We start from the raw sequence: 24,557 nt of genomic DNA, 5'->3' as shown, positions 1-24,557 counted from the left end.
AAACGTATTCTCCATTTGGTAATTAAGGGTTGAGAAATTGTAAAAGAAGGAAAAGGGAAATGTGAGAGTCTAGGAAAGCAGACAGAGCCGTGGGGGTAACCCCTTGGATCTATCAAAATAAATAGAGCAGAAATCTTTCTTGCTGGCCTTTGTGTTGTTATTATTAGAACAAACACGCCTGAGTGAACTAAGCCATACTACCTTCAAGCATCCATACACAGCTTAGCTACAGTATTAAAAAAGAAGAAGAAGAAAGCTGGAGAGCAGAGGCTATGAATGATGGATGTTTATGATCAAGAGTGAAAAACTAGAAAATCTGCTTTTCTTCATGCTTGGGAATTGCATGTAATCATCAATTGCCATGTAATCAGAGAATGTGGGCCAGGGTACATGGCATAGCCACTGTATGTAGACAGTTGTAAACCAGTTCCATGTGGTGCCTGTCTTCATGTGACAAAGCTGTTCACATACATTGGCTGTTTGCCCTGTACCCAGTGCTATTTTTCTAGAAAAAGAGGTGCCAGAGCTCACCATGAACTTCTTCATTGTTCTCTTACAATGGCAATGGCACCCATTTAAGAGGTGCCAGAACTGAGCTCCGATGGGCTCCAGCTGAAAAAAGCACTACCTGTACGTAGATAACTATCAATCAGTGACAGAAGCTGATGCATTTTAAGTGTAGGAAAGAAGGATGATAGTACAGTATAAAATATTTATATCCCACTTTTCATCCAAGGAATTCAAGGTTAAAATACAAAAGATGCAGGTTCTTAAAATTTCTTTATTTATTTAATAAAATTTCTATACCACTTGATTGGGGGGGGGAACCTCAAAGCAATTTACAAAGAGAATAAATTAAATTATCAATAATTACACTCAAAAGATAGAATCAGCAATAAACCAAAAACAGATTAATGCATACATCAACATTCTGCATGCCTGGATAGGCTTGTTTAAACAAGTGTTTTTAGAAGGCAGCAGTCTGATGTCAATAGGCATTGAGTTCCAGAGGTGCTGCTACACTAAGGTATTGTTTCTTACATTGCTTCAGTTATACAGTTAATAGAATGGCAGGGTCACCTACATTAGCCACTGTTGACAGCAAGGGCACGTTGGCTACTTTCAACACCCAATCCTGCAACTCCCATTTACAGACTCCAGCATGCAGGATCTCTTTACAACTAGTTTCTCCTGGAAACTTCTTCCTCCCACCAACTTCATTGCCTCTTTGTGCCATACTATGCTCCTTCCCTTCCTTTGCCAGACTCTGCCAGTACCTGCATCTTGTAATCAGGAACCTGAAAGTGTTTGATTATGAAATACAGAGTGATGGTTTTAACTGTGGTCAAAGTTGGGGGATTTGAAGGTACAAGAAAAGAGAAAAGCTACTTCAAAGTTGGTGCATTATATATTTCAAGGCAACATAAGCTGTTGTTATAGTGCTACAGCCTTTTCTGTATTTTATATATATATATATATATATATATATATATATATATATATATGCAGGTTTTGGTGTCCTCGGGTGTCTTCCCGTGTAAAAGTTGGGGTGTCTAGGCGACGTTTCGACGAGGTCTCACTCGTCATCTTCAGGCTGGTGCTTTCGGCTTCTTGTTACTGGAACAGAGCAGGATCTCAGTGTTTGAGTTCCTATAAATACTGTAGAGGGGGTGTGGTGTATAGCCTCCAATGTTCTGGGCAGAGAGGAAGTTCCCAGGCTAGTGTGCCTTTTCTTCTTTTGTTCCTTAATTACTTGAGAGATATCTTGAGTGATTTCTTGAGTGATATCCTGAGTACCACTTAGGTGGGTCATTAGGTGTGGATTAGTTGTTAAAGTCTTTGTGTCTTGACCTCTTGAACTTTGTGAAGAGTTTTCCTGAGAAGATGGCTGTACTGTACTTAGTTGTGCTCTGGCTTGGCTTCGTGTATAGGGGCGAGCTGTGGTTTTGTGGCTTGTGTCAGCCAGATCTGTGTAGGGATTGCAGGGGGGTGCAGCATCCGGAGGTGCCACCATGGATTGGCTACTGGATGGTGTCTGTAATTCATCTGTGGAGAGGGTCTGGGTTTGGGTCTGGTGTGGTTGATTGGTGTTGGCGTTCTGTGTGCCTCTGGATCTGGTGTCAGTTTTTGTGGGGAGGGCTAATTTCCAGATGTCTGGCAAGCGGGATGTGTCGTCACGCTTGTTCATGTTGTGAGGGTGTTTCTCTATCTCGATGGCTTCCATGATTATTCTCTTGTGGTGATGTTCCGTGTTAAAGAGCAATTTGGAATCTGCAAAATTAATTTCGTGTCCTGTTTCTTTCATGTGTTGGAAAAGAGAGGAAGTTTTTTCTTCTTTTTTGACGGCATTCTTGTGTTCTGCGATACGTGCATTTATTCGTCTGTTTGTTTGTCCAATGTACGTGGCTGGGCAGACTTTGCAGGGTATTTCATAGATCCCTTGGTTTTCCAACTGGATAGAGAAACACCCTCACAACATGAACAAGCGTGACGACACATCCCGCTTGCCAGACATCTGGAAATTAGCCCTCCCCACAAAAACTGACACCAGATCCAGAGGCACACAGAACGCCAACACCAATCAACCACACCAGACCCAAACCCAGACCCTCTCCACAGATGAATTACAGACACCATCCAGTAGCCAATCCATGGTGGCACCTCCGGATGCTGCACCCCCCTGCAATCCCTACACAGATCTGGCTGACACAAGCCACAAAACCACAGCTCGCCCCTATACACGAAGCCAAGCCAGAGCACAACTAAGTACAGTACAGCCATCTTCTCAGGAAAACTCTTCACAAAGTTCAAGAGGTCAAGACACAAAGACTTTAACAACTAATCCACACCTAATGACCCACCTAAGTGGTACTCAGGATATCACTCAAGAAATCACTCAAGATATCTCTCAAGTAATTAAGGAACAAAAGAAGAAAAGGCACACTAGCCTGGGAACTTCCTCTCTGCCCAGAACATTGGAGGCTATACACCACACCCCCTCTACAGTATTTATAGGAACTCAAACACTGAGATCCTGCTCTGTTCCAGTAACAAGAAGCCGAAAGCACCAGCCTGAAGATGACGAGTGAGACCTCGTCGAAACGTCGCCTAGACACCCCAACTTTTACACGGGAAGACACCCGAGGACACCAAAACCTGCATTCCTGTACCCGTGAAAATCTACGAAAGCATATATATATATATATATATATATATATATATATATATATATTATTATTATTATTTAAGTGAAATAGGGCCATTTGCTGAAGGTGCTTAGTAGACTCAAGTTATACCAGTGAATGTCAGAGACTTCCATGTCACAACTTATTTTTGTCATTTACACCCGTGTGTCTTCATAAATGTCCTATACCAATAATGTATGTAAATTTACTCAGAGATTTACTGGTAAATGTCAGAAATGTGTGTTAGGTTTGCAAACCAGTGATGATTACTGTCATCTTTTATTAGTGTATCATGGGAATGAGAACGAAATCTGATCAATGATCAGCTAATATAATAATGGTCTTATATTTTCTGGTGGCTTTCTAAAATTTTAAAGATTAGTGGTAAATGTCAGAATTCATTATGCTTCTGACTGACCTAGATAAATAAAAATAAGCCAGTATATCTGAGGGTAAAGCTATTCTGTGTCTAATTTTATATCAATTTTATTCATGCTGTTCTCAAAATGTTTCAATGAGTTTATTCACATCCATCTCCTCATTCATTTGTTTTCTCATTCATACATACAGGCAGTGGGTACTCTTCAAAATGATTCTAAAATCTGGTAGATTCATGAACCCTGGCATTTCTTAAACTTATGGATTTGAATTACGACCAGAAAATCAACTTCCCTGTTTCAAATTATAATGCATTTTTTAAAATAGTTTTTAGTGTGTTGCATTGATTTCTGAGCAGATTTGATGCATTTGAAAAGACTTGACAGCTCCATTATGAGTGTGAGTTAAGTGTCCTTTTCTCTTTTGTTCTGCAGCTGTCTCAAACCTGGATGCAGAGAGTAAACTGAGTGTCTACTATCGCGCCCCTTGGCATCAGCAAAGAAACATTTTCCTTCCTTCCACCCGACCAGCTTGTGTAGCGGAGCTGCATCACCATGCAAAGCAGAACCTGCGAGCCTTGAGAAAAGGTAAATCATTTCTGTGTAGTCAGTGAAACAGCTTTGTGTTCCAGTAGCTCACAGAAGATGTAAGGTGGTGTCCAACAAAGTCATTGTCCAAGCAGAATCACTTCTATTTATGCAATACAACTTCCCCTCCCCCCTTCTCCCTGCGCCCGTGCACTTCCTACATTGTTGTTGTTTAGTCGTTTAGTCGGACTCTTCGTGACCCCATGGACCAGAGCACGCCAGGCACTTCTGTCTTCCACTGCCTCCCGCAGTTTGGCCAGACTCATGTTTGTAGCTTCGAGAACACTGTCCAACCATCTCGTCCTCTGTCGTCCCCTTCTTCTTGTGCCCTCAATCTTTCCCAACATCAGGGTCTTTTCCAGGGAGTCTTCTCTTCTCATGAGGTGGCCAAAGTATTGGAGCCTCAGCTTCACGATCAGTCCTTCCAGTGAGCACTCAGGGCTAATTTCCTTAAGAATTAAGGACTTCCCACATACCCCCCCCCAAAAAAAAAATCTGCTCCAGAGGGGTGGAGGAAACCCCAGAGCAGGTTTTGGAATGACAGCTCTGTTAGGCAAGTATAAGCAATTCCACTCAAACAATTACTTCACTAGACTCCATCCTATCTCCAGGAACAGCATGTACTTTAGGCTCTTACCTTAACCGACTCTTCTTCCCTTTGATTAACTCTCTTTTGCTTGCTGAGTCATAATTCTGACAGAAGTCAAAAGTACACATGACTGCGTTTGTCTCTGGAATTCTTTATTTTATTTTTTACAAAATGCTGTGGAAGCTGTAAATTGAAGTGAGACACCAGCTAGCACATTTGCAAAAATAAGCAAGGTCCGGTCTGGTTTTAAATTGGATGGGGGAACCGCCATGTTGAGATTCCTGCATTGCTTGGGGTCCCTTCCACCTCTACAATTCTATTATTCCATGTATGTTGGGGGAGGGTGTAACCCTTTCGTCTCCTGCTGTTTTCCCACAAAAATTCACCCTCCAGGTACTTTTTGCCTCACAAGGGACAAGCCCTCTCTTGCACCAGAAAATGCTGAGCATGATCTTGCTAGCAGTGAAGTACCTGAAGAAGCAATTGTGTAGATAAATGTTTTACTATAAAGGCATGGGAAAATTTAAACACACACACACACCAAAGTGTCTTGAAGTTTGTTAGATAAATCAAGCACCTATTAGTCTTCCATCAGCTTTGATCTGTGTAATAATTTTAAGGCGTTTTCCCTAAGAAAACTGGAAACAGGTTGTAAGGGTCTAATCTGATTTCACAAGTAGTTTATCGTTCCCACACAGATCATGTAGCTATGTTAACTAATGATATTTTTAATCATAGTTGAACACACGTCAGAGAATCACCTAACCTCCAAATTGCAGCCTAGTCTTATTCTGGTATTCCATTTTTCTGTTAGGAAAATGGAAATGTCATAGTGGCAGAAAGGGTGTGAGGGGGGAGAGTCTTTGTGCGGACCACCACCTTTGCAAGAATCTTTCAGAAGGGAATTGCTGCCAGGAGCATTATCTGCAGATGTATTTTGATGCATTGAATAGAATGAAAGTTTATGAGTCATGGTGGTGGGGAGAGCAGGTATACAAATTCAACAGGGGTTGGTTGGTTGGTTTATTTGTTTTGTTGCTATGTTTGTTTGTTTTGTTGCTGTTAATATTATTTTATAGATATGGCTGCTGTGGTACTTTGTGAATCCTATAATATCATTTTTGGTGTAACTGTGATGTTTAGCGTATTTTTTTAGTTGTTTTGTTAAATAGTGTTGCATAGATGGTAATTGTTTAATTTGTGATTGTTTTACTGGTGATTTGTTAAGTATTCTATACAATTTATGCTGCATTTGTGATGTTCCATTATGTTATTTTTATCTTTTGTTTGTAAGCCGCTTTGGGATTTATTTGAATAAAAAGCAGCATAGAAATATAAAAAATAAAATACAGGGAAAATACAATCATAGTAGTGTTAAAATTAGAATACACACATTTGTGTGTCTACATCACAACTGCTTTGGCTAAATTTAATCATCTTCTGCCACCTTGTGGCCAAGAGACAACAAGTTGAGGAAAGAGTGAAACAGCAGAATGATCATAATGGGTGAACAGGCCTATTAAAATCAAAGGACTTACTATATAGGTCTGAATATAGGTTGCACTTTCCACACCCAAATCTGACTTGTATAAAACTTTTATGTAGCCTATCATTGTGATTTAAGCCATGATTTAAGATACCTCATTTTAGGGGTGTGGCCTATATTCAGGGGTAGCTAATATTTGAACCAATATGGTAAGTAACTTGATTTATTTCATTCAGTCTACTCTGGGTATATCTTAGTTGAATAACACTCTAGAGAGACTAAGTAGTTAATTTGTTCTTGACAACTTCCTGCTTAAATCATTTGATATCCACTAAACTACCACATACATCATTTGGAGCCATTTGCCTTAACTCACCTGCACTTTGTTCTTAGCAAGTGACTTGGTGGTTGCAGAATTTATATTCAAAAACTAAGAAAATTTGTCTTCATCTGTCTGTGTATGTGTTTTAAATGTTCTACCAGGGGTGCAAATTAGTTCTTTCTTGGAGTCCAGTAGGAGGAGGAGGAGATGTGCAGGAGAAGCATAATATCACTTCATTTTGCCATCTGTCAAAAAACTGCTAATACTTTTTTCATTGTATGTTGAGAGCTGGTATAGTGTAGCAGCTTAGAGGTTGAGCTTGAAATCAGGCTTCTCAGTTCCTGCTGGGTGTTCACTCTACCACCTTATGGCAAGGATGGGGAACCCCAGGCCTGGAGGTCAAATACAGCCCTTCAGGCCTCTCTGTCTGGCCCTGGACATTGAAAGTCACATCTGCTCCCCAGCAACACCTCTCACTAGCCCTGCTTTTCACCCTTCCTTGAGTGATTTCTCCTGGAATACAGGTGATTCCCCACTTACGTGGGTTTACATTCCAGGGTCCCACATGCATAAGTGAAATTGCATTAAGTGGGGAGCACCCTCTAATAATGTTTTAAATGCCCTCTCTGCTGCTGTCTCTTCAATCCATACCAAAAATGCTGCATTCAAAAATCTCCACAACTAGGGGCTGGTAGGAGGCTAGAGGTGGTGCAGGAAAGCAGCTTCTACTGCTGCGCTACCCGCACATCAGCTGTTAGGTGGGGAGGCTCAGCAGCATAAAAAAAGCCCTGCTGTGCCTCCAGTCTCTTTGAGGCTTCCTCCACCCACACTGATATCCTCTTTGGGCTCTGAAGAGGATCTCCGCACGAGCCATGAGGACTCTGCTGCTCTTTCCCGCCATTTCCAGGTATGAAATAATTTATTTATTTATTTCCCAGCACCACACATATACACTGTCGGACGTACGTAGAAGGAGTATAAATGGGGGTGTCACCAGTCATCATTGCTATTGTTTGCTAAAGAGACTGAACTTTGAGACTGCCTCTTCCTTGCCTAAATGTAGGATAGAGAAGGGTGTGTGAGGATGTGTACAAAGATATGCATGTTGGACTGCCCATTTTTGCCAAATAAGGACTTCTCTTATTAGTGCTTTTAAGGATGGGGATCCTCATCACGTGAGAACTGGTCCAGTAACAAAGCTTGCTTCCTCCTATGAATATCCTCGAGATCATAGCAATGTGCACACTTCCCATGAACTGCATCTTGACCAAAGTTTAGGCTTTTCATGGCAGATTATTTTAAAATACACATCAGTCTTAACAATTTTCTTATTTCCTGTTTTTGCTAAACAGAGCAACGAAACTGGACTGATAACAGGGAACAAAAAGTCCTGGGCCAAATCTCTGTGGTGGCTCCCCCATTTCCCTCCCTCCCTGTGACCTACACCCAGAAGAACAAAGAGACAAAGAACCATCCCTTGCTAAAAGTAAGTTATTCCTCTTCCCCAATACTATTGGTTATTGTGGCAAGGGCTGCCAGCTCCTAATCCACATAGAACATCTTTGCCTTTAATCATCATGTGGCTGAGAGAGATTTGCCAGACAGTGGCAGGAGAAACAGCATCTGCTAAACCTCTTATCATACTGCTACTGAAGGCACAGAGATATCCCTTAAAAGTCAAGACTAATTATCAGGTGGTTACAATAACTAATCATGTTTATTATCATCTAATTTTCCCAGTCCCCTCATTATGTTTCTTTAACCATCTCAGGCATTTTTAAAATGTTCACAGTATTCTTTGCCTTGGTCTTAGTGTAAGCTGTAAAATTAAAAACAGGCCTATGTCCAGCCGATATGCAGTCACTCCACTGGGAGAGCAATGCTTAGCATTCATATTACTCATGTAGAAAGGTACAGCTCTAAGAGTTCAGAACTGAGGAGCCATATTAGCCCATTAAAATAGAGGGCATGGTGCTGAGCTCACCCCCACACACCTGTCATCTTCCGTTGTTCATCATTGTGGCACCCTCTTGACTTGGTCCCATTGTGGGCGAACCAGTCACACTCCCCTAAATCCACCTATGGGGGCAAGTCATATCCTGCCTCTTAGTTTATTGCACATTTTCAAAGTGTGCCATTTCACTTACACTAATTCTGCATGAGCAGATCCCAGTAAATGTACATAACATTGCATCTATACATGCACATGTGCGCACAAACACACAGACAGATAGACACAAACTATGCCAAAGTACACAGATGATCTTCTGGGCTAAATGTTGAAAATGTGCTGTTCTGTTACTTTAATTGAAAAACCAATATACAGTCGTACCTTGGTTGTCGAACGGAATCTGTTCTCGAAGTCCGTTTGACTTCCAAAAACGTTCGGCAACCAAGGCATGGCTTCCGATTGACTGCAGGAGTTTCCTGCAGTCAATTGGAAGCCGTGGCGGATGTTCGGCTTCCCAAGAACATTTGCAAACCGGAACACTCACTTCTGGGTTTGCGGAGTTCAGGAGCCAAAACATTTGAGTCACAAGGTGTTGGGGATCCAAGGTACGACTGTACTCCTTTTTCACACATAGGCCATGTTGATATATCTTGTGCTCTCCTAGTCAGGTGGGCAGGGTACAGGTAATAAATTACATTATTATTATTATTTATTATTATTATTCTGTTTGCATGCAACTGTAAGCCAAAAATCTTGGTTTAGGATGTACACGAGCAGCATTCAACGCATTTGTAGTTGTTGAACAAGCCGCAATTCAGCACATAGCCACAGTTTCCTGTTACAGGGTTGATGGCTTCAAAACAAGTCAGGATATGAAGTCATGTTTTAAAGTTGCCCTTATGCCCTGGCTTAATTGGTAGTCCATGGTTACATGCTGAATGCTGGATTGTTCTTCTGGTCACACAAAGGGAAAGGGGAAATGGCTGCAAAGGAGCTCTGTATACACAGGAAACTAGCAGCCCATGGCTTCCACAAGCTTTGCAAACCAAAATTGGGGACCAAAATTGGAAACAATGGTTTCTAGCCATGGTCTGCAGGGCTTCCACAAGCTACAGTTTGCCACATCAGATGGTTTATTAAACTGAAGCTTAACTGAGTAAAAATGTTCTGTTCAATAGGGCATCCAATGGCAACATGGACTTAAAAAATGTTTCTTGATAGAAACTAATAATAAATGAAAATATTCCCATAAACACTGATAAGGAGGCATATTATTTTTAGATATTTTTTTTGCAACAACAGGTTCCTGAACAAGTCCAGATTGTCAAATAAATTACTTTAATATACATCAGATTATCCAGAGGCTCCTTGACCAGGCTGTAGATACATTTGGTGTGACTGGCAATGTCAGTACATCAGTAAATACTCTGGAAAAATGGCTCTGGAAGTTCAAATACTCATTATTTGTAGGGACACTATCAACCAGAATCAAAATCCCATCAGTCCATCAAATGCTAAATGTGAGTCTCAGAATTGATGGAAGTGGAAACCAATTTCCCCAGCAGATTATTTAGATTTCCCCCCTTTCTTATGTTATCATACTGTTATCATCTGAATAGGCAGGTAGTTAAAAAATTGAAAGCTAGCCTACATCTTGGAAACAGGAGAAGCCTACTGGAGAAGTGTTTTGTTAGGCAAAACATAATGTATCCCATCCTGTGTAGACCTTTCTGACAGCCTCTTGAGCTGAAAGCAATTCATATTCAGAAACCTGTTTTCCATAGCAGTAAGTGAACTCCCCTCAGATTTAGATAGAGCTGAGGTATTTCCCCCAGCTTCCCCAAATTAGAAATTTAATTTGATTAATAATAATAATAATAATAATAATAATAATAATAATAATAATAATTTCACCCTGCCCATCTGGCTGGGTTTCCCTAGCCACTCTGGGTGGCTTACAGCATATATAAAACATAGTAAGACATAAAACATTAAAAACTTCCCGGTACAGGGCTGCCTTCAGATGTCTTTTAAAAGTTATGTAGTTCTTTATCTCCTTGATATCTGAAGGGAGGGCATTCCACAGGGAGGGTGCCACTACCAAGAAGGCCTTCTGCCTGGTTCCCTGTAACGTCACTTCCTGCAGTGACGGAATCACCAGAAGACCCTTGGAGGAGGACCTCAGTGTCCGGGCTGAACAATGTGGTGTAGACCCTCCTTCAGGTATACTGGGCCAAGGCCGTTTAGGATGTTAAAGGTCAACACCAACACTTTGAATTGCACTCAGAAATGTTTAATTCCACATTCAGTTGTGAAAGTTGGACCCTGCCATACATAGTCTTGGCATCATTAGGAGTCAAACTCCCTCCTCAGTTGCTTATGAGCCTTCACAATCCTCCACAAACTCCTTTCTCCCATGCAGCTGCCCCTTCCCATCCCAGTTGCCTGACTGGTAGCAACTATGAGGTCTCACTGCTAGGCATCTAGGACACCTGCTAATCATGATTACAGTATCTCAGGTGCAAGTGTTCTGAAATAATTCATGTCCAGGGTGTCTGACATCCATACTAAGGAAAGTATCCTGGGAGTGCCACACTCCTAGGTGCCGGCAATGCTGCCGTTCATGGTATCAGGAAGGGTACAGCACCTCAGTTTAAGATCTGAGCTAGGGAAGCACTTCACTTTGTAGTAATCTGGGTGCATTTTATGACGTGGCATTAAAATTTGTATTCTAAGCCAGGTGAGTAGCAGCTTTGGTGGCATCACTAGTTTTCTGAGACTCCCCAGCTAGCCCTAAGGTTCTGAATTTAAAGCTTTTTACATTTCTACTACCAAAAGTGTACTGATTTATTTTGCCGTTTTTGAAATGTTTCTGTTTCAACAGAATAAAATCCAACCTGAATAAAATCCATAAACAAACAACACGACCATCACAGGAGATGATGGGGGGGGGGGGGACAAAAAAATCTTAAGACTCCCTACACATATTTCAAAGGTTTGAGAAGTACTTTTGAGAGGGGGGAAATCTTTAAAATTCTATGTTGGTCATAAGAAACACCAAAGGGCCTTCTGGCCAATGGGTAGAGCCTCATATGTTGCTTTAAGGGCTGCATTATTAGATATCAAAAGGCTGGTGTGGCAAAAATAATAATAATCTGCACACATGATTAATGCCACTTAACTTCCCTCCCTAACCAACCACTATGTGTAGAAGTTAAGCAGATGGAAAACCAGGGAGCAAGTTCTGATTGACAACATAGGTCCTCATTATGAGTAAAATTTTGCAGAATGACAACAGCTTGCAATGATGATACATTTTAAATTCAATACTGTCTGGCCTTGATATGAGTTTGGCCCACACCACAGAAACATTCTCAGCTATGTGTTTTTAATTTTTGTAACCACTTTCCCCCCACATTTCATGTTTATAGTTTTACAGCACCCGCTCGCCCTCCCCCACCGAGTGTTGCCACATGACCCCATGGAGTCGAAAGGTATCAGAAAAAAGACTAACATAACAGCCTCTCACTCATTCTGTCCCTTTCCATCCCTAATCCTTTCTCTCACTTGCTTTTTTTGGCTGACTAACTTTGTTGTCTTTATGTTATGCTCTTATCAACAAGGAACACCAACTTTTCTCCCCCCTTCCCACCCCTTGGTGTAAGTTTAATAGGTTTTACCAGCTCACAAGAGGGTTTCCCTTCACTAATTAGTTTTAAAGGACCCAACCAAATTTGTCTCTGATGGGTTTTTTGTAGGGTGCTGAAAAGAATTAGACAGAGATTTTGGATAACCACAAGAAGACATCCAAACCATAGCAGAGCAAAGCATGAATTTGTTCTATAGACTGTTATCATTGCTATTGTTTGCTAAAGAGTAGCATTGGCAGACAGTCAGGGAGTCTGTGGTCAGGTCACTTCACTTTCTTTGTCCAGAAAGCTATTGTTATGCAGGGGAAGGAATCAGCAACAAAGTACAGGCTATGTGGGTCTCCCCCCACCCACCCAACCGCCTTCTCCTTTTTTTTGCACGCATCAACTTTTTTCAGAGGTTACCTAGGAAACAAAGTCTTTTGTGCTAGTAGTTTATATGAGCTATTCATGTCTGCTGGGAACAGCACAAAAGCAGAACAGATAAAGAAAGCTGCAATGTTTTCCTAACCCAGGGATGGACAAAAATATTTTGGGGGAAGACTGGTTCCTTTTGTTATTATTTTTTTGTGGGTTATTTTGCAGATGATTCAACAAGGTAAGCAAGTGACTTGCTTGTATTTTATATAAATAGATGTGAAGTGTGGTCTTCAGTGTACATGTAGGAAGTTAAGAATGCCTGCGAGCCTATTCAGGGCCTTCAGCCTTGTTAAGATATTTATTTATGAAGAGAACTATAGTTATTTGAAGGTGATTATCCGTTAGAAAATAGTACAATATTAAGCACTCTAGATAAAAGCAAATTTTGGCCCTTTAACTCACAGCTAAAAGAATTAAAAGTTTTTCAGAGTAAATGAGAGCCAAGGACAGAAAATCCATGTTAGCAAAGTAGGAAATGGAAACAAATGGAAACAAGAGGTGAAAATGTTTAGAACAGAACAGAAAATGCTTCGAAGTAAATTCCTCCAGGGCTGTGTACAAATAACAGTAACCAGTTAAATGGAAGAGTGAGAACTTTATAAAGCTCTGAAGGTAGTATTTCTGCCCTGTTGCTGAAGTAATTGCTGTTTTCTCAATAAGCATAGATTTCAACAAACTGCTTCTGATCTTTTACTCTCACTTGGTAAAATTACAAAGCATGACAGTCCTGCTTTCTTTTCAAGAAGTTATTCTTGGAGTTGGTTAACTAATCTCCCTTTGTGCCTATTTATCTTTTGTGCCTTGTAGCTTGGGTAGCACATTCTGAATTACTTTGCATGATCTTCTGAATGTTATTCTTAAGACTTGAAGGTGGTGGCTCAACTTTTGCTTTTTAATTTTTCTTTTAGTATACAGTTGCTATTGTGTGATATAAAACAGATGTCCTGATCCTAGCCATGTTTCCTTAGAAGTCAGTTTCATTAATATTTGTGAGACTTACTTTGAAGTTAAGGATAGGATCAGGCTCTTAAACTGCAATTCTAAACCCATCTGATTGGGAATAAGTTCCACTGAATTTCTGTACAAACAATACTCTGGATAATGCAGAATTCCATTAAAACCAGTGTAACTTGCCTTCAAGTAATTTTATTCAAGATTAGCCAGGGTTGTTGTATCAGTTATACACTGATAGACAGAAGGTCTACATGGAACTGATTTGATATGTTTATTCAAGTATATGTTTATCAAACTAAATACAATAATGGGACTTAAAACTTACTAAAAAGTTGCTAAATTGGCATGTACATATGGATCATATGTAGCAGGATACATCTTTGCAGAAGCTAAGCATTGACTGGAAGCTGTTTTCTTCTTCTGAAAATTCATTTTAAACTACAGCTCCTAAATGTTTCCAGTATGTGAGGTAGTTTGACTTCCTGTGTTGAAAATGCAACGCACTCTTCATTACTGCTTTCCTGAAACCTACTTCCAAATCTATTTTTTCTGATATTTTTTAAAAGTAACTTTATCTCGTAAAAAGAGTAGATACTGATTTTGATTGTATTCATTTACAGTCCCACCCTCCGGAGGAAGAAGATACAGATGTCATGTTAGGGCAGAGGCCGAAAAATCCAATACATAATATCCCTTCTACACTGGATAAGCAAACCAATTGGAGCAAAGCACTACCTCTCCCAACTCCAGAGGAGAAAATGAAACAAGATGCCCAAGTGATTTCCTCTTGCATTATCCCCATCAATGTCACTGGTACAGATCTCTTGTACTTCTTTTTTTGTTGACAAAAAAGTGGTTCAAGTCATTAATTTTATTACGGTGAGCATATCTCTAAACACAGGAGTTTATGATCGGCAAATGTAAGGTTTCCAAGGCAAGAACGTAACAAAGCTTTATAGTTTCAACTGTCAAATCCTATGCATGTCTACTCAAAAGTCAGTTCTACTTTGTTTAATGGGGCTTTCTTCCAGGTACGTGTGCATAGGATTGCAGCCCAAACAAGCTATATTGGTAATCTCATGAGTATCCATCAACACTGGTGCTGTTATATCTGAAGTAAGATGCCATGGTTGCCTACAGAAGAACTCTCTGAAAGCCCTGAGATATTTTTTCTGTCTAACATTCCTGTTATGAGAAGAGCCTTGGGCTAACATGCTTCCTCTCTCCTTTCTTTCATATGCAAGAAAATTGAAAACTTCTACTTTCATTTGAGAAACAACCTTGGTTCTCCATTATATCCAACCTCCAAGAATGGCAGTTAGTTTACAAACCAGGAAGGATGCTTTTGGCTAACCATAGTTGGTTTTAACTAACTGTAGTTAAAATAAACCACTGTCCTCTAAGTTTTGCTATATCAGGGAACTGTGGTTAGTTCTAAAGCAGAAGCTTCTGATTCTTTCCAAATAAGGAAGAGGAGGGAAGAGCAGCTAAGAAGTCTGAGACTCATGCTGGTTTTTTCTCAAAATGGCAAAACCATGGTTTACTAAGCACTATGTCTGAACTCACCAGTTCTCTTGTTGGTTCATTATCTCATTCCATGGTGAGAGCATTACACTAAATAGAAATATCCATGCAGTCTTCCCCTAAAAAGCTTGTCTATCAAAAGCAGAAGTGCTTAGGAGAGTTAATTATATTACTCTTCCAAGTAATATATGCACATTTATCCTTGCAAATAAGGCAAGTTGAATAACCAGAACAAAATATACTTGTGCTCTATTGTGATAAAATTTATTACACTGGGCTTGTGGAATTATCAGGGGGCGGGGTATCCATTTATCTGAATTTGTGTTTTGAAATTTCTGTAGGAAAGAGGGATCAAATATGTGTGTGTGGATGTTCTGCCCAAACTACAGTCAGCTGTCACACATATGTGTGTCACACATATGTGTCACATCATATGTGATGTAAAGTGTGAGACAAGTAACGGCGTAGCTGCACAGAAACAATTGGGAGCCTTAAAGTGCACTCCTGATTTTATCCTGTCCCAAACAATACTTGCTATCAGCACCAATCAGCTGATCCGTACCAACAGCATGCCTCATTGACAGCAAACCCTACAGGGAAATGGTTCCTTTGCCCATACGCTTTTATTTCAAATTGCACATGCAGAGGATGCATAAAAGGAAAGGATCCCATTGCCACAGCAGTTTGAAATCAAACTCTGCTGGCAAAGGAAGTGGGGTTTGCAGACCATTTCCTTTGCCTGCATGGTTTGAAATCAAACCACGCAGGCAAGGGAAAACACTTCATCTGATGTCATGGTGATAACAGGTGGTGGATGTGAATATTCTTAGCTGCCATTCTCTTGGAGCATTCTTTGTGGATTCTTTTTTTTTTTAATTGCACATATCATCAAGCAGAAATGTGATTAAACTCATGCTGCAAATTTTTACACTGCTTCAAGGATGGGCAAATTTTGCTCCCTGTCCCAGCCAAGCCCCCCCCCCCCCAAATTATTTGGATACTAGGCTCATTTAAGACACTCATTTTTTCTGCCATGTGGAATGGACAGAAATAAAGGACAGTATAAGGATAAAGCAGCTCAGGACCAAACCAGACATTACAAAAGGGGGCAGAACAGAAGGGTACAGTCGTACCTTGGAAGTTGAATGGAATCCATTCCAGAAGTCCATTCCACTTCCAAAACATTCGGAAACCAAAGCGCAGCTTCTGATTGGCTGCAGGAAGCCCCGTTGGAAGATTCCAAAAATAGTTCACAAACTGGAACAGTCACTTCCGGGTTTGCGGTGTTCAGGAGCCAAAACGTTCGACTTGCAAGGCGTTCAGGATCCAAGGTACGCCTGTACTCTGTATTTTATTTCTTACTAGATTGGGAAGTAGTTTTGAGGGGCTGATTCTGAATGGAGAAATGGCTTGCAAAAAGGAATTACACACAAACCACTACCATGCCATCTCACTTTTGGTTGGATTTTGGTCTTGCCTAGTTGAATTTTTGACTTTTATCTGAATAGCTGATCCCAGCATCATATAACAAACTGCTCTTGAAATTTAGCTAACATTGCCCCCTGCCCCTCCACCATTTCAAATCAGTTTGTCACATGGCATAGTGAGTAAGTTTGAGATTACCGGTAATTTGAGATTAGTAAATCTAAAACCACCTTGAGTTGACAAAGAGAGTTTTGCTGCTATTTGGATGCTGGCCAATGTGTTTAGGATTAGGGCACAAATTTCACTTTTGAAAGCTCCAAGAAATGCTGTGGCTTTTTTCTGTGATAAAAATAGGTTCACAATGACACCAATTTAAAAACTTGTAATAAAATCTGTTTCCAGTGTCCAAGCTATTAGAGATTATTCTGTTCAGTTGTTGTAGATATCACTAAAAGTTTCCAAATAACAGAATTGCCAGAATATCTTGAAAAGTTCAGAACCATTATTTTTCTTCTCCCCCCTCCCAATGCATTAACACTTGTTCTAAAATAATGAAAGGCAGTAGGGTGTCGTAGTGCTTTTGTTCAATATTAAAGATTTCTGTTCACTTATTGCAGTGGTGTTGGTGATGGTTGGAATATAGGATTTTTGTCTGGGGTCTCCTGTAGTAGATTTCAAGAAGAACTTTTACAAGAAAGTTACTTTTTGGTGTTTTACATTTGTATGTAATGTACTCTGTATGTGTATGTCTGTGTATAATTATGGTTGATATAATTATACAGCATTGAAAGTACAGGTTTTCAAATCAAGATTTTTGGTTTTTATTCCCTTCCTCTCTACTTTTAGTTCATATTGTTGCCTTTCAAATTACACCATGAGAACCTTCATGCTTAGCTACTGCCCCAACACATTTGTTCTGAAGGGATCCTTGCCAAGTTATAACTCTTTGATGAAAGGAAATCTACTGTAACATCGGATGGTTTATTATTACTAAATGGAAACACAGTGTTTAATTTGTAAATGCATTTTTAACCAGATGAATAGCTGACAGGGTTTTCAGATTTGTTTCTAAAATTTAGTCTCCAATAACAAGTGAAAAACAAATTATTTAGACTCATAACACATTTTTTAAAAAATAATTTGAATCTCCTCCAGTAATGCTTTTTTTCGGGTTTTTGCATGTTATCTGTGTCCAGTTAAGAAGCAGGTAACAAGAAAGCTCCCTGCCAGTCAGAGCAGATAGTATTGGGTTGGAGGGACAAATAGTCTGACTTACCTAGCTTCTAGGTGGAGGACACTGTTCTTATTTGTTGCTAATCTCTTCCCAGATTAATTAGGGAAATACTATGTACCATGGAGCAATATATCATTTGCATTAGAAGTGATGAAGAAGAAAGCCTGTAATAAGAAGACTGCTCCTTTTTAGAATCTTACTTTTAGTTCACACTTTGCAAATGCCCTTTGCAACGACGATGTCTTGCATCTGGAAGCATTCACCCTGTTCTTCATAGGTTGACAACATAAGGGTGTTGGGAGAAAGGGACATGTAGGAATCTATACAGCGAACAGGAAGTCAGACAGGACAACCTTACAAGGTAAAAACAGATATGTGATGTAATGACACGTAAGTGATGTGGCTGCTCTGTAATGACAGTATCAGCATTAGTTTAGGAATTCAGCTCAATTAAACACTGGTGGTAATTACTCATTACCAATCTAATTTACTATTACTGAACCATGAAATCAGTGTGAACATTTAGATATGTCTCAGCATCAACAATGTTCTCTGAGGATTGATATAGGGAAAACTTAGTTGCATCCTGCTCTTGAGCCATCATCATTCTGAAACATGAGGTCTAATAAGATAGGCTGGACTCAGGTTTTTGCAACTACCCCTTGGCTTTCCCACAATTTCATTGCAATGTAAGCATTAAAATAAAAAAGTACAGCTGCCCAATTTCTGATCATCTTGAATGCTACTATTCATTTCATAGATGTCAGTGCCTGTATATCCATAATAAATGGACAAACCATTACAGTAAATGTTCCTTGCTAATGAGAGTGCCTAACTTTCCCTGCATCCCTTTCATTCCCCTCCCCTACCTTTTGTAACTTTTGGCAACGCAGGCTGCTCAGGGGGAACAGGGATCATAGAAGCAACGCTGTGGTACACGGTGATTTTTTTCCATGAGAGTTGTACAAGGTCTGCCTTATATTTATTTGCAGGCACAATCCAAAGTGCTCACATGACCTCCACTGTCTTCCAGTCATAACAATTTGTTTACTATTTCCAAAAGCTAATGAGACCTATTTATGGGTTGCAGGAGTTGGTTTTGACAGAGAGGCTAGTATACGCTGCTCTCTTGTTCACTCACAATCCGTACTACAGCGGAGACGGAAATTGAGAAGGAGGAAAACCATCTCTGGCATCCCCAGAAGAGTCCAACAAGAAATAGGTGTAGTATCAATAAAACTCTTCGCTAGATAGCATTCTTAACTGCCTTAATTGCAGCAATAGCCTGCCTTCCAAACAGCTTTCCAAGGAACACTTCAACTTCAATGATGGTGGAGTTTCAAATCTAATGCGTTTGGGTATTGCTATTTTTTGTTTTGTCTTTTTTATTATTAAATACTGCCAGCCAAACTATATTACTTATTACAGCCTTCAGTCTTGATGCACAGTAGGCCTTACTGAGTAATATAGATATACGTGTCCAGCCCTTATTGTTTAAGTGTAATGAGTTACTTAATTTTTGTTGTATTTTTATTTTTGTTTGTTTCGATACCCATAGTGTGTACATAAAAAGTAACTAGATTCAGTGAAAGTTTATTCTTGTAGCCAAGGGACCCATAAGGTAAAGCAGTGACAAATGATATGATGCAAAGTGATGATGAACTGTCACTGATTTTATACAGAAGACCAGTTGTTTATGCCAGATAGCTCTCAATTTTTGAAAACTTTCCCAAATATTTTTCCTCTTTTCATGTTTGTCTCCTTGACCTTTTTTTAAAAAAATTGTAACAATAACATACATGAGATGTGCTGACTTGGCTCTTTTCTATACAAATGTTAAGTCAGTGGTAATCAGGGTCAAGTCCACTGGACCTAAGAATCACAGACTTTTTCTACTGGCTGCATACACACCATACATTTAAAGCACATGAATTTCCCCAAAGAATCCCAGGAACTGTAGCTTGTTAAGGGTGCTAGGCATTGTAGTTCCTTTCTTTGGAGGGATCTGTGAGTTTTAAATGTCCTTTAAATGTATGGTGTGTACACAGCTCACATCTGTTGTACAATGACAGACAATGTACTGAAGATTCAAGCTATCATAATATAATAAATATTCAGAATTTAGATAAGGGTGGTTTGCTTATTCCCTTGCATTTTGTACTTCTCAAAGGAAAAGCCACCAAGGAGTGGGGTGACTTGGAGTGATGAGTTTGGCACTCACTCCTGATGCAAATTGCTTGTTCTAATAGACACCCCCCCCCCGAAACAGCTTTCCCTGTTGAACAAGGGATATAATGTTTAAGCACATCTGCTTGAACCATCTCATTTGGCCCACAGCAAATCCTTTTTCTTCATGTTAGTTACTGTTGTTGAAAGGTTTGGGCAGGGAGGAGAACAACCCTATGTGATGCATTTTTAAGGCCAATGTAAGGGACATAGCTTGTCAGCCAACTGAAATGGTGCCTCACAGAGTTTTGTGTGTGTCCTAGATTCTGACGAATCACCCGTAGCAAGAGAGCGGAATGTGATTGTGCATGCAAATCCAGACTTCTCTAATAACGTCAACAGGAGATCAGGTACCAGAGACTCTGAGTGCCAGACAGAAGAAATCCTTATTGCTGCCCCATCCCGGAGAAGAATTCGAGCTCAGAGGGGTCAGAGCGTAGTAGCCTCCCTGTCGCACTCAGCTGGCAACATACTGGTGCTGACAGACAATGGTGATCCCATGTTTACAACATCAGTAAGCAACCGCATCAGATCTAGGAGTCTTCCTCGTGAAGGTGCTAGAGCCAATGAAGGGGACCACAACTCTGGTGCCAAAATGTCAGCATACGATGCAGAACACTTTCTAGCAAGCCAAGAAAGGATTTCCACAAAGAGTAAAGATGTCATCAATATCCAGTGTTCACAAGAACACCATCCCATAGGTTTAACTTGTTCTCAGCATCTTCATAGTCCAGACTGTAATTCAAATGAGAGGGGGAGGTCAAGGTTGTCAAGGATGGCAGATTCTGGAAGCTGTGATATTTCATCAAACTCTGATACCTTTGGAAGTCCCATTCACTCCATCTCCACAGCTGGGGTTCTTCTTAGCAGTCACATGGACCAGAAAGATGATCACCAGTCATCCAGTGGGAACTGGAGTGGAAGCAGCTCAACATGTCCTTCCCAAACATCCGAAACAATTCCTCCTGCTGCCTCTCCCCCACTGACTGGTTCTTCACACTGTGATTCAGAATTATCCCTGAACATTGCCCCTAATGCCAATGAAGATTCTAGTGTCTTCATAACCGAACACTACAGTGATCAGCTAGATAAGGTTAGAGGACACAGGACAAGTTCTTTCACTTCCACTGTAGCAGATCTACTCGATGACCCTAATAACAGCAACACGAGTGACAGTGAATGGAATTTCTTGCATCACCACCACGATGCATCCTGCCGCCAGGATTTCAGCCCTGAACGCCCCAAGACAGACAGTCTGGGATGTCCAAGTTTTACAAGCATGGCCACATACGATAGTTTTATAGAGAAGACACCATCTGACAAAGCAGACAGTAGCTCACACTTTTCAGTTGACACTGAAGGCTATTATACCTCCATGCACTTTGACTGTGGTCTCAAGGGAACTAAAAGTTATATTTGTAACTATGCAGCTGTGGGCTCCGAGAGTGGCCAGAATGCAAGCATTGCTTCCAATCTCACTAACTGCGCCTGGCAGGATTACGTAAACCATAGGAGGCAAGGAAAGCAGAGCATCTCTCTAAAGAAACCAAAGGCAAAGCCAGCCCCACCAAAACGCAGTTCATCTTTAAGGAAATCTGACAGCAGCATAGATCTTCCTGAGAAGAAAGAACCAAAGATAAGCAGTGGGCAGCAGCACATGCCTCACACTTCCAGGGAAATGAAGCTGCCCCTCGAGTTTTCAAACATACCTTCGAGAGCAGAAAACACTAGTCTGCCAAGCAAGCAGGAACTCGCCTGGGATAATCAGGAGGAGAGCGGATTAAAAGACCCTCCATTTGACACCATGGACATCCCATCCTTTAAAGATGAAGGTGCTGAACAATCTCACTATGCAGATCTCTGGCTTTTAAATGACTTGAAATCGAATGACCCTTATAGGTCTTTATCCAATTCTAGCACTGCTACGGGTACTACAGTCATAGAATGCATAAAGTCGCCAGAAAGTTCTGAATCACAAACGTCACAGTCTGGATCAAGAGCCACCACTCCCTCCCTCCCTTCTGTTGAGAACGAGTTCAAATTGGCTTCCCCAGAAAAGTTGGCTGGCTTAGCTTCTCCTTCAAGTGGTTACTCAAGTCAGTCTGAAACACCAACATCATCTTTTCCTACAGCTTTCTTTTCTGGGCCCTTATCCCCAGGGGGGAGTAAAAGAAAGCCAAAAGTACCAGAAAGGAAGTCCTCATTACAACAGCCTTCTTCTAAAGATGGCAACGTATCTCTAAACAAAGATCTAGAACTTCCAGTTATACCTCCTACTCATCTTGACCTAAGTGCTCTTCATAATGTCTTGAATAAACCATATGCTCACAGACACCAACTACATGCTTTTAATTACAATAAACCGAGTATGGTAGAAGAAGCACTGAACTCCAATCCTCCACAAGCCCTTGCAATCACACCTTCAGTTCTGAAGTCTGTACATCTTCGATCCATTAATAAGCCTGAAGAAGTGAAACAAAAAGATCATACAGAGCTCCATGTTCAAGGAAACACTTTATTGGTTACTGCCATTTCTGGTAAAATGAAGCCACATGTAAGCAAGAAGCAAATATCACGACAATATTCCATCGAAGAGGCCATTGTGTCCTATGTTGATGTATCTCCAGTACAGATAACCCCAGAACAACTTCACATGGCTAACAGTTTGTCTTTCAGTGAAAAGAATACCTGCAAACAGATGGTGACCTCAGGAAATGTGGGTGCTCCAACAGCTAAATATGTAACAGATCAAATGCATCGGGTTCATGATTTTTTACTAGAGAGTACGCTAAGTAAAGCCTGTGGCAGTTCTGCTGAACCATTTCCACAAGACTCAGATGACCTTTCAAGCAATTCTATTGGGAAAAGAACCACATATGGATCAGAGCAGGAGAGGCGTCTTGACCTTGTGCAGCTTCAGCAAGAATTACCTGCACACCGTGAACAAAAGTTGGAATACGAACCTATACATGAAACTATGTCCCAGTCTGGCCCCGCAGGTGGGGGAACAGACATTAGTCATCAGCTAAAGCATCGGCTTGATCCAAGTCAACATGATGACAAAGTGCCTGGGAATATCAGCTATGAATCAGAGATCTCAACTGTAGATTCACTCAGTGAAAAATCATCTGAGCAGGAAAACGAAATTGTGTCAGGTATTCCAACCAAAAGTGCCTCTGATGAGAGTGACAGCAGAGCAGCTGAGTCACAAAGGACCCCAGATGATGATGTCTTAAAAGGTACGTTCGTAACTTATTTTTATTCTGTTTGAGTGAGATGGCTTTCTGTGGTGGCAGTTCACAGAGATCAGCCAGCTGACAGCTCCATTTATTTTAATGGAGCTTTGCCAATACTTTTCAGCAGAGAGAGAGAAAACCTACCATGCTTTGCAGAAATATATATATATGTGTAGGAATGAATTTGCATTTCTTTTTATTTCAGTTCAGCTGTGAAAAGAGCAGTAATCCTTTATAACGAAGCATTATTTTGACAGATCATCCAATATTTAGACTAGATTGTCTAGTGCCTGTCATTATACTAGCAGCTCCATTAATTATTGAGCAAGTAGATTACATTAACCAGCTCTATTGTAATGTGTGGGAAAGTGTTTGATTAAGTCTCAGTAGGTCTTCTCTTTTTGTTTTGAAGAATCTTCCCCAAGTGATGATTCCATATTCTCACCCTTAAGTGAAGATTCTCAAGCTGAAGCAGAAGAAGCTTTTGTGTCTCCAAATAAGCCTCGAACAACAGAGGATCTATTTGCAGTTATTCACCGGTAAGCTCATTTTAGGGTTATTAAAAACAGCAAATGTGCTATTTTCATGGCAATAGGAATAGACCTAAAGTAAATCAATCAACTATTCAGCGCAGTGGTGATAAACTACTAGCTTTGAAATGTGGATTCTTCAATCCACTGCACAGGAATGTTTGTAATGGTCTTCATGATATGCCTCATTTATGTTTTTCTAGTTGTCATTCATGAGCAACAACCTTGTTACTGGGAGTTAAACTGAGGACAGGGTGAAGAAAAATTGGATCAACAGGTCCAAGTAGCAGTCAAGAGAGGAAACAGGAATGGGAGAGGCTGACTTTCCAAACCTGGTGCAGACATAGCGGATTTGCAATAAAACCTCTTCCAGCTGCTGTTAAGAACCTGCTCTGAAGACTACATGAGGGCTGTGTAAATGCATGGACATATGCACATATATGCAGTGCTTTCTTCTGGGGGGGATGCAGGGGTACACACACCCCTAAACAATTTGTGAATCTAAGTTTGGCTTCATTGAGGGGCAGTATTTCAATAGGAGTAGGAAAATAAGAGTATACCTAAACATTTCTTTAGGAAAAAAGCACTGCATATATGTATGAGATCTGCAATAGCACTGCTAGGTCTCCCCGCCCCCTACTTGTTTTTGAGGCGGGACAGAAATTATTTTCAGATTCCTATGTTGGTCAGAAGCTCATCCCCCTCTCTACTGAAAGGAGGACAGGAAGCTGTGTGAAGCCTGACCCTTGGAATCCTAGTCATCACCCTTGTGATTTCTGAGCCTGTTAGGCATTGCTCACATATATTTGTTTCTCCTGTAAATGCACAGATGCAGAAGCCATTATACTGTACTGGTAAAT

General features: G+C 40.5%; 1 protein-coding gene across 5 annotated transcripts in view; it reads left to right on the top strand.

Annotated features, from left to right (window-relative positions):
• The window catches only part of NHS (NHS actin remodeling regulator), a 240,124-nt gene that overhangs the window by 210,259 nt on the left and 5,308 nt on the right, over nucleotides 1-24,557 (top strand). For 3 of the 5 annotated variants that reach the window (XM_081859043.1, XM_081859046.1, XM_081859045.1), the window contains exons 2-8: nucleotides 3,998-4,150; nucleotides 7,900-8,033; nucleotides 11,930-11,992; nucleotides 14,143-14,335; nucleotides 18,796-18,927; nucleotides 20,195-23,170; nucleotides 23,580-23,706. In XM_081859043.1, the coding sequence (XP_081715169.1) occupies nucleotides 3,998-4,150; nucleotides 7,900-8,033; nucleotides 11,930-11,992; nucleotides 14,143-14,335; nucleotides 18,796-18,927; nucleotides 20,195-23,170; nucleotides 23,580-23,706 (3,778 nt within the window). The other 2 variants (XM_081859044.1, XM_081859047.1) reach the window with 2 other exon arrangements.

The sequence above is a fragment of the Podarcis erhardii genome (assembly GCF_964252035.2).
Source record: "Podarcis erhardii genome assembly, chromosome: 4".
NCBI lineage: Eukaryota > Metazoa > Chordata > Lepidosauria > Squamata > Lacertidae > Podarcis > Podarcis erhardii.
The sequence above is the reverse complement of the archived record's forward strand: the minus strand, read 5'-3'. Positions and strand labels throughout refer to the sequence as shown.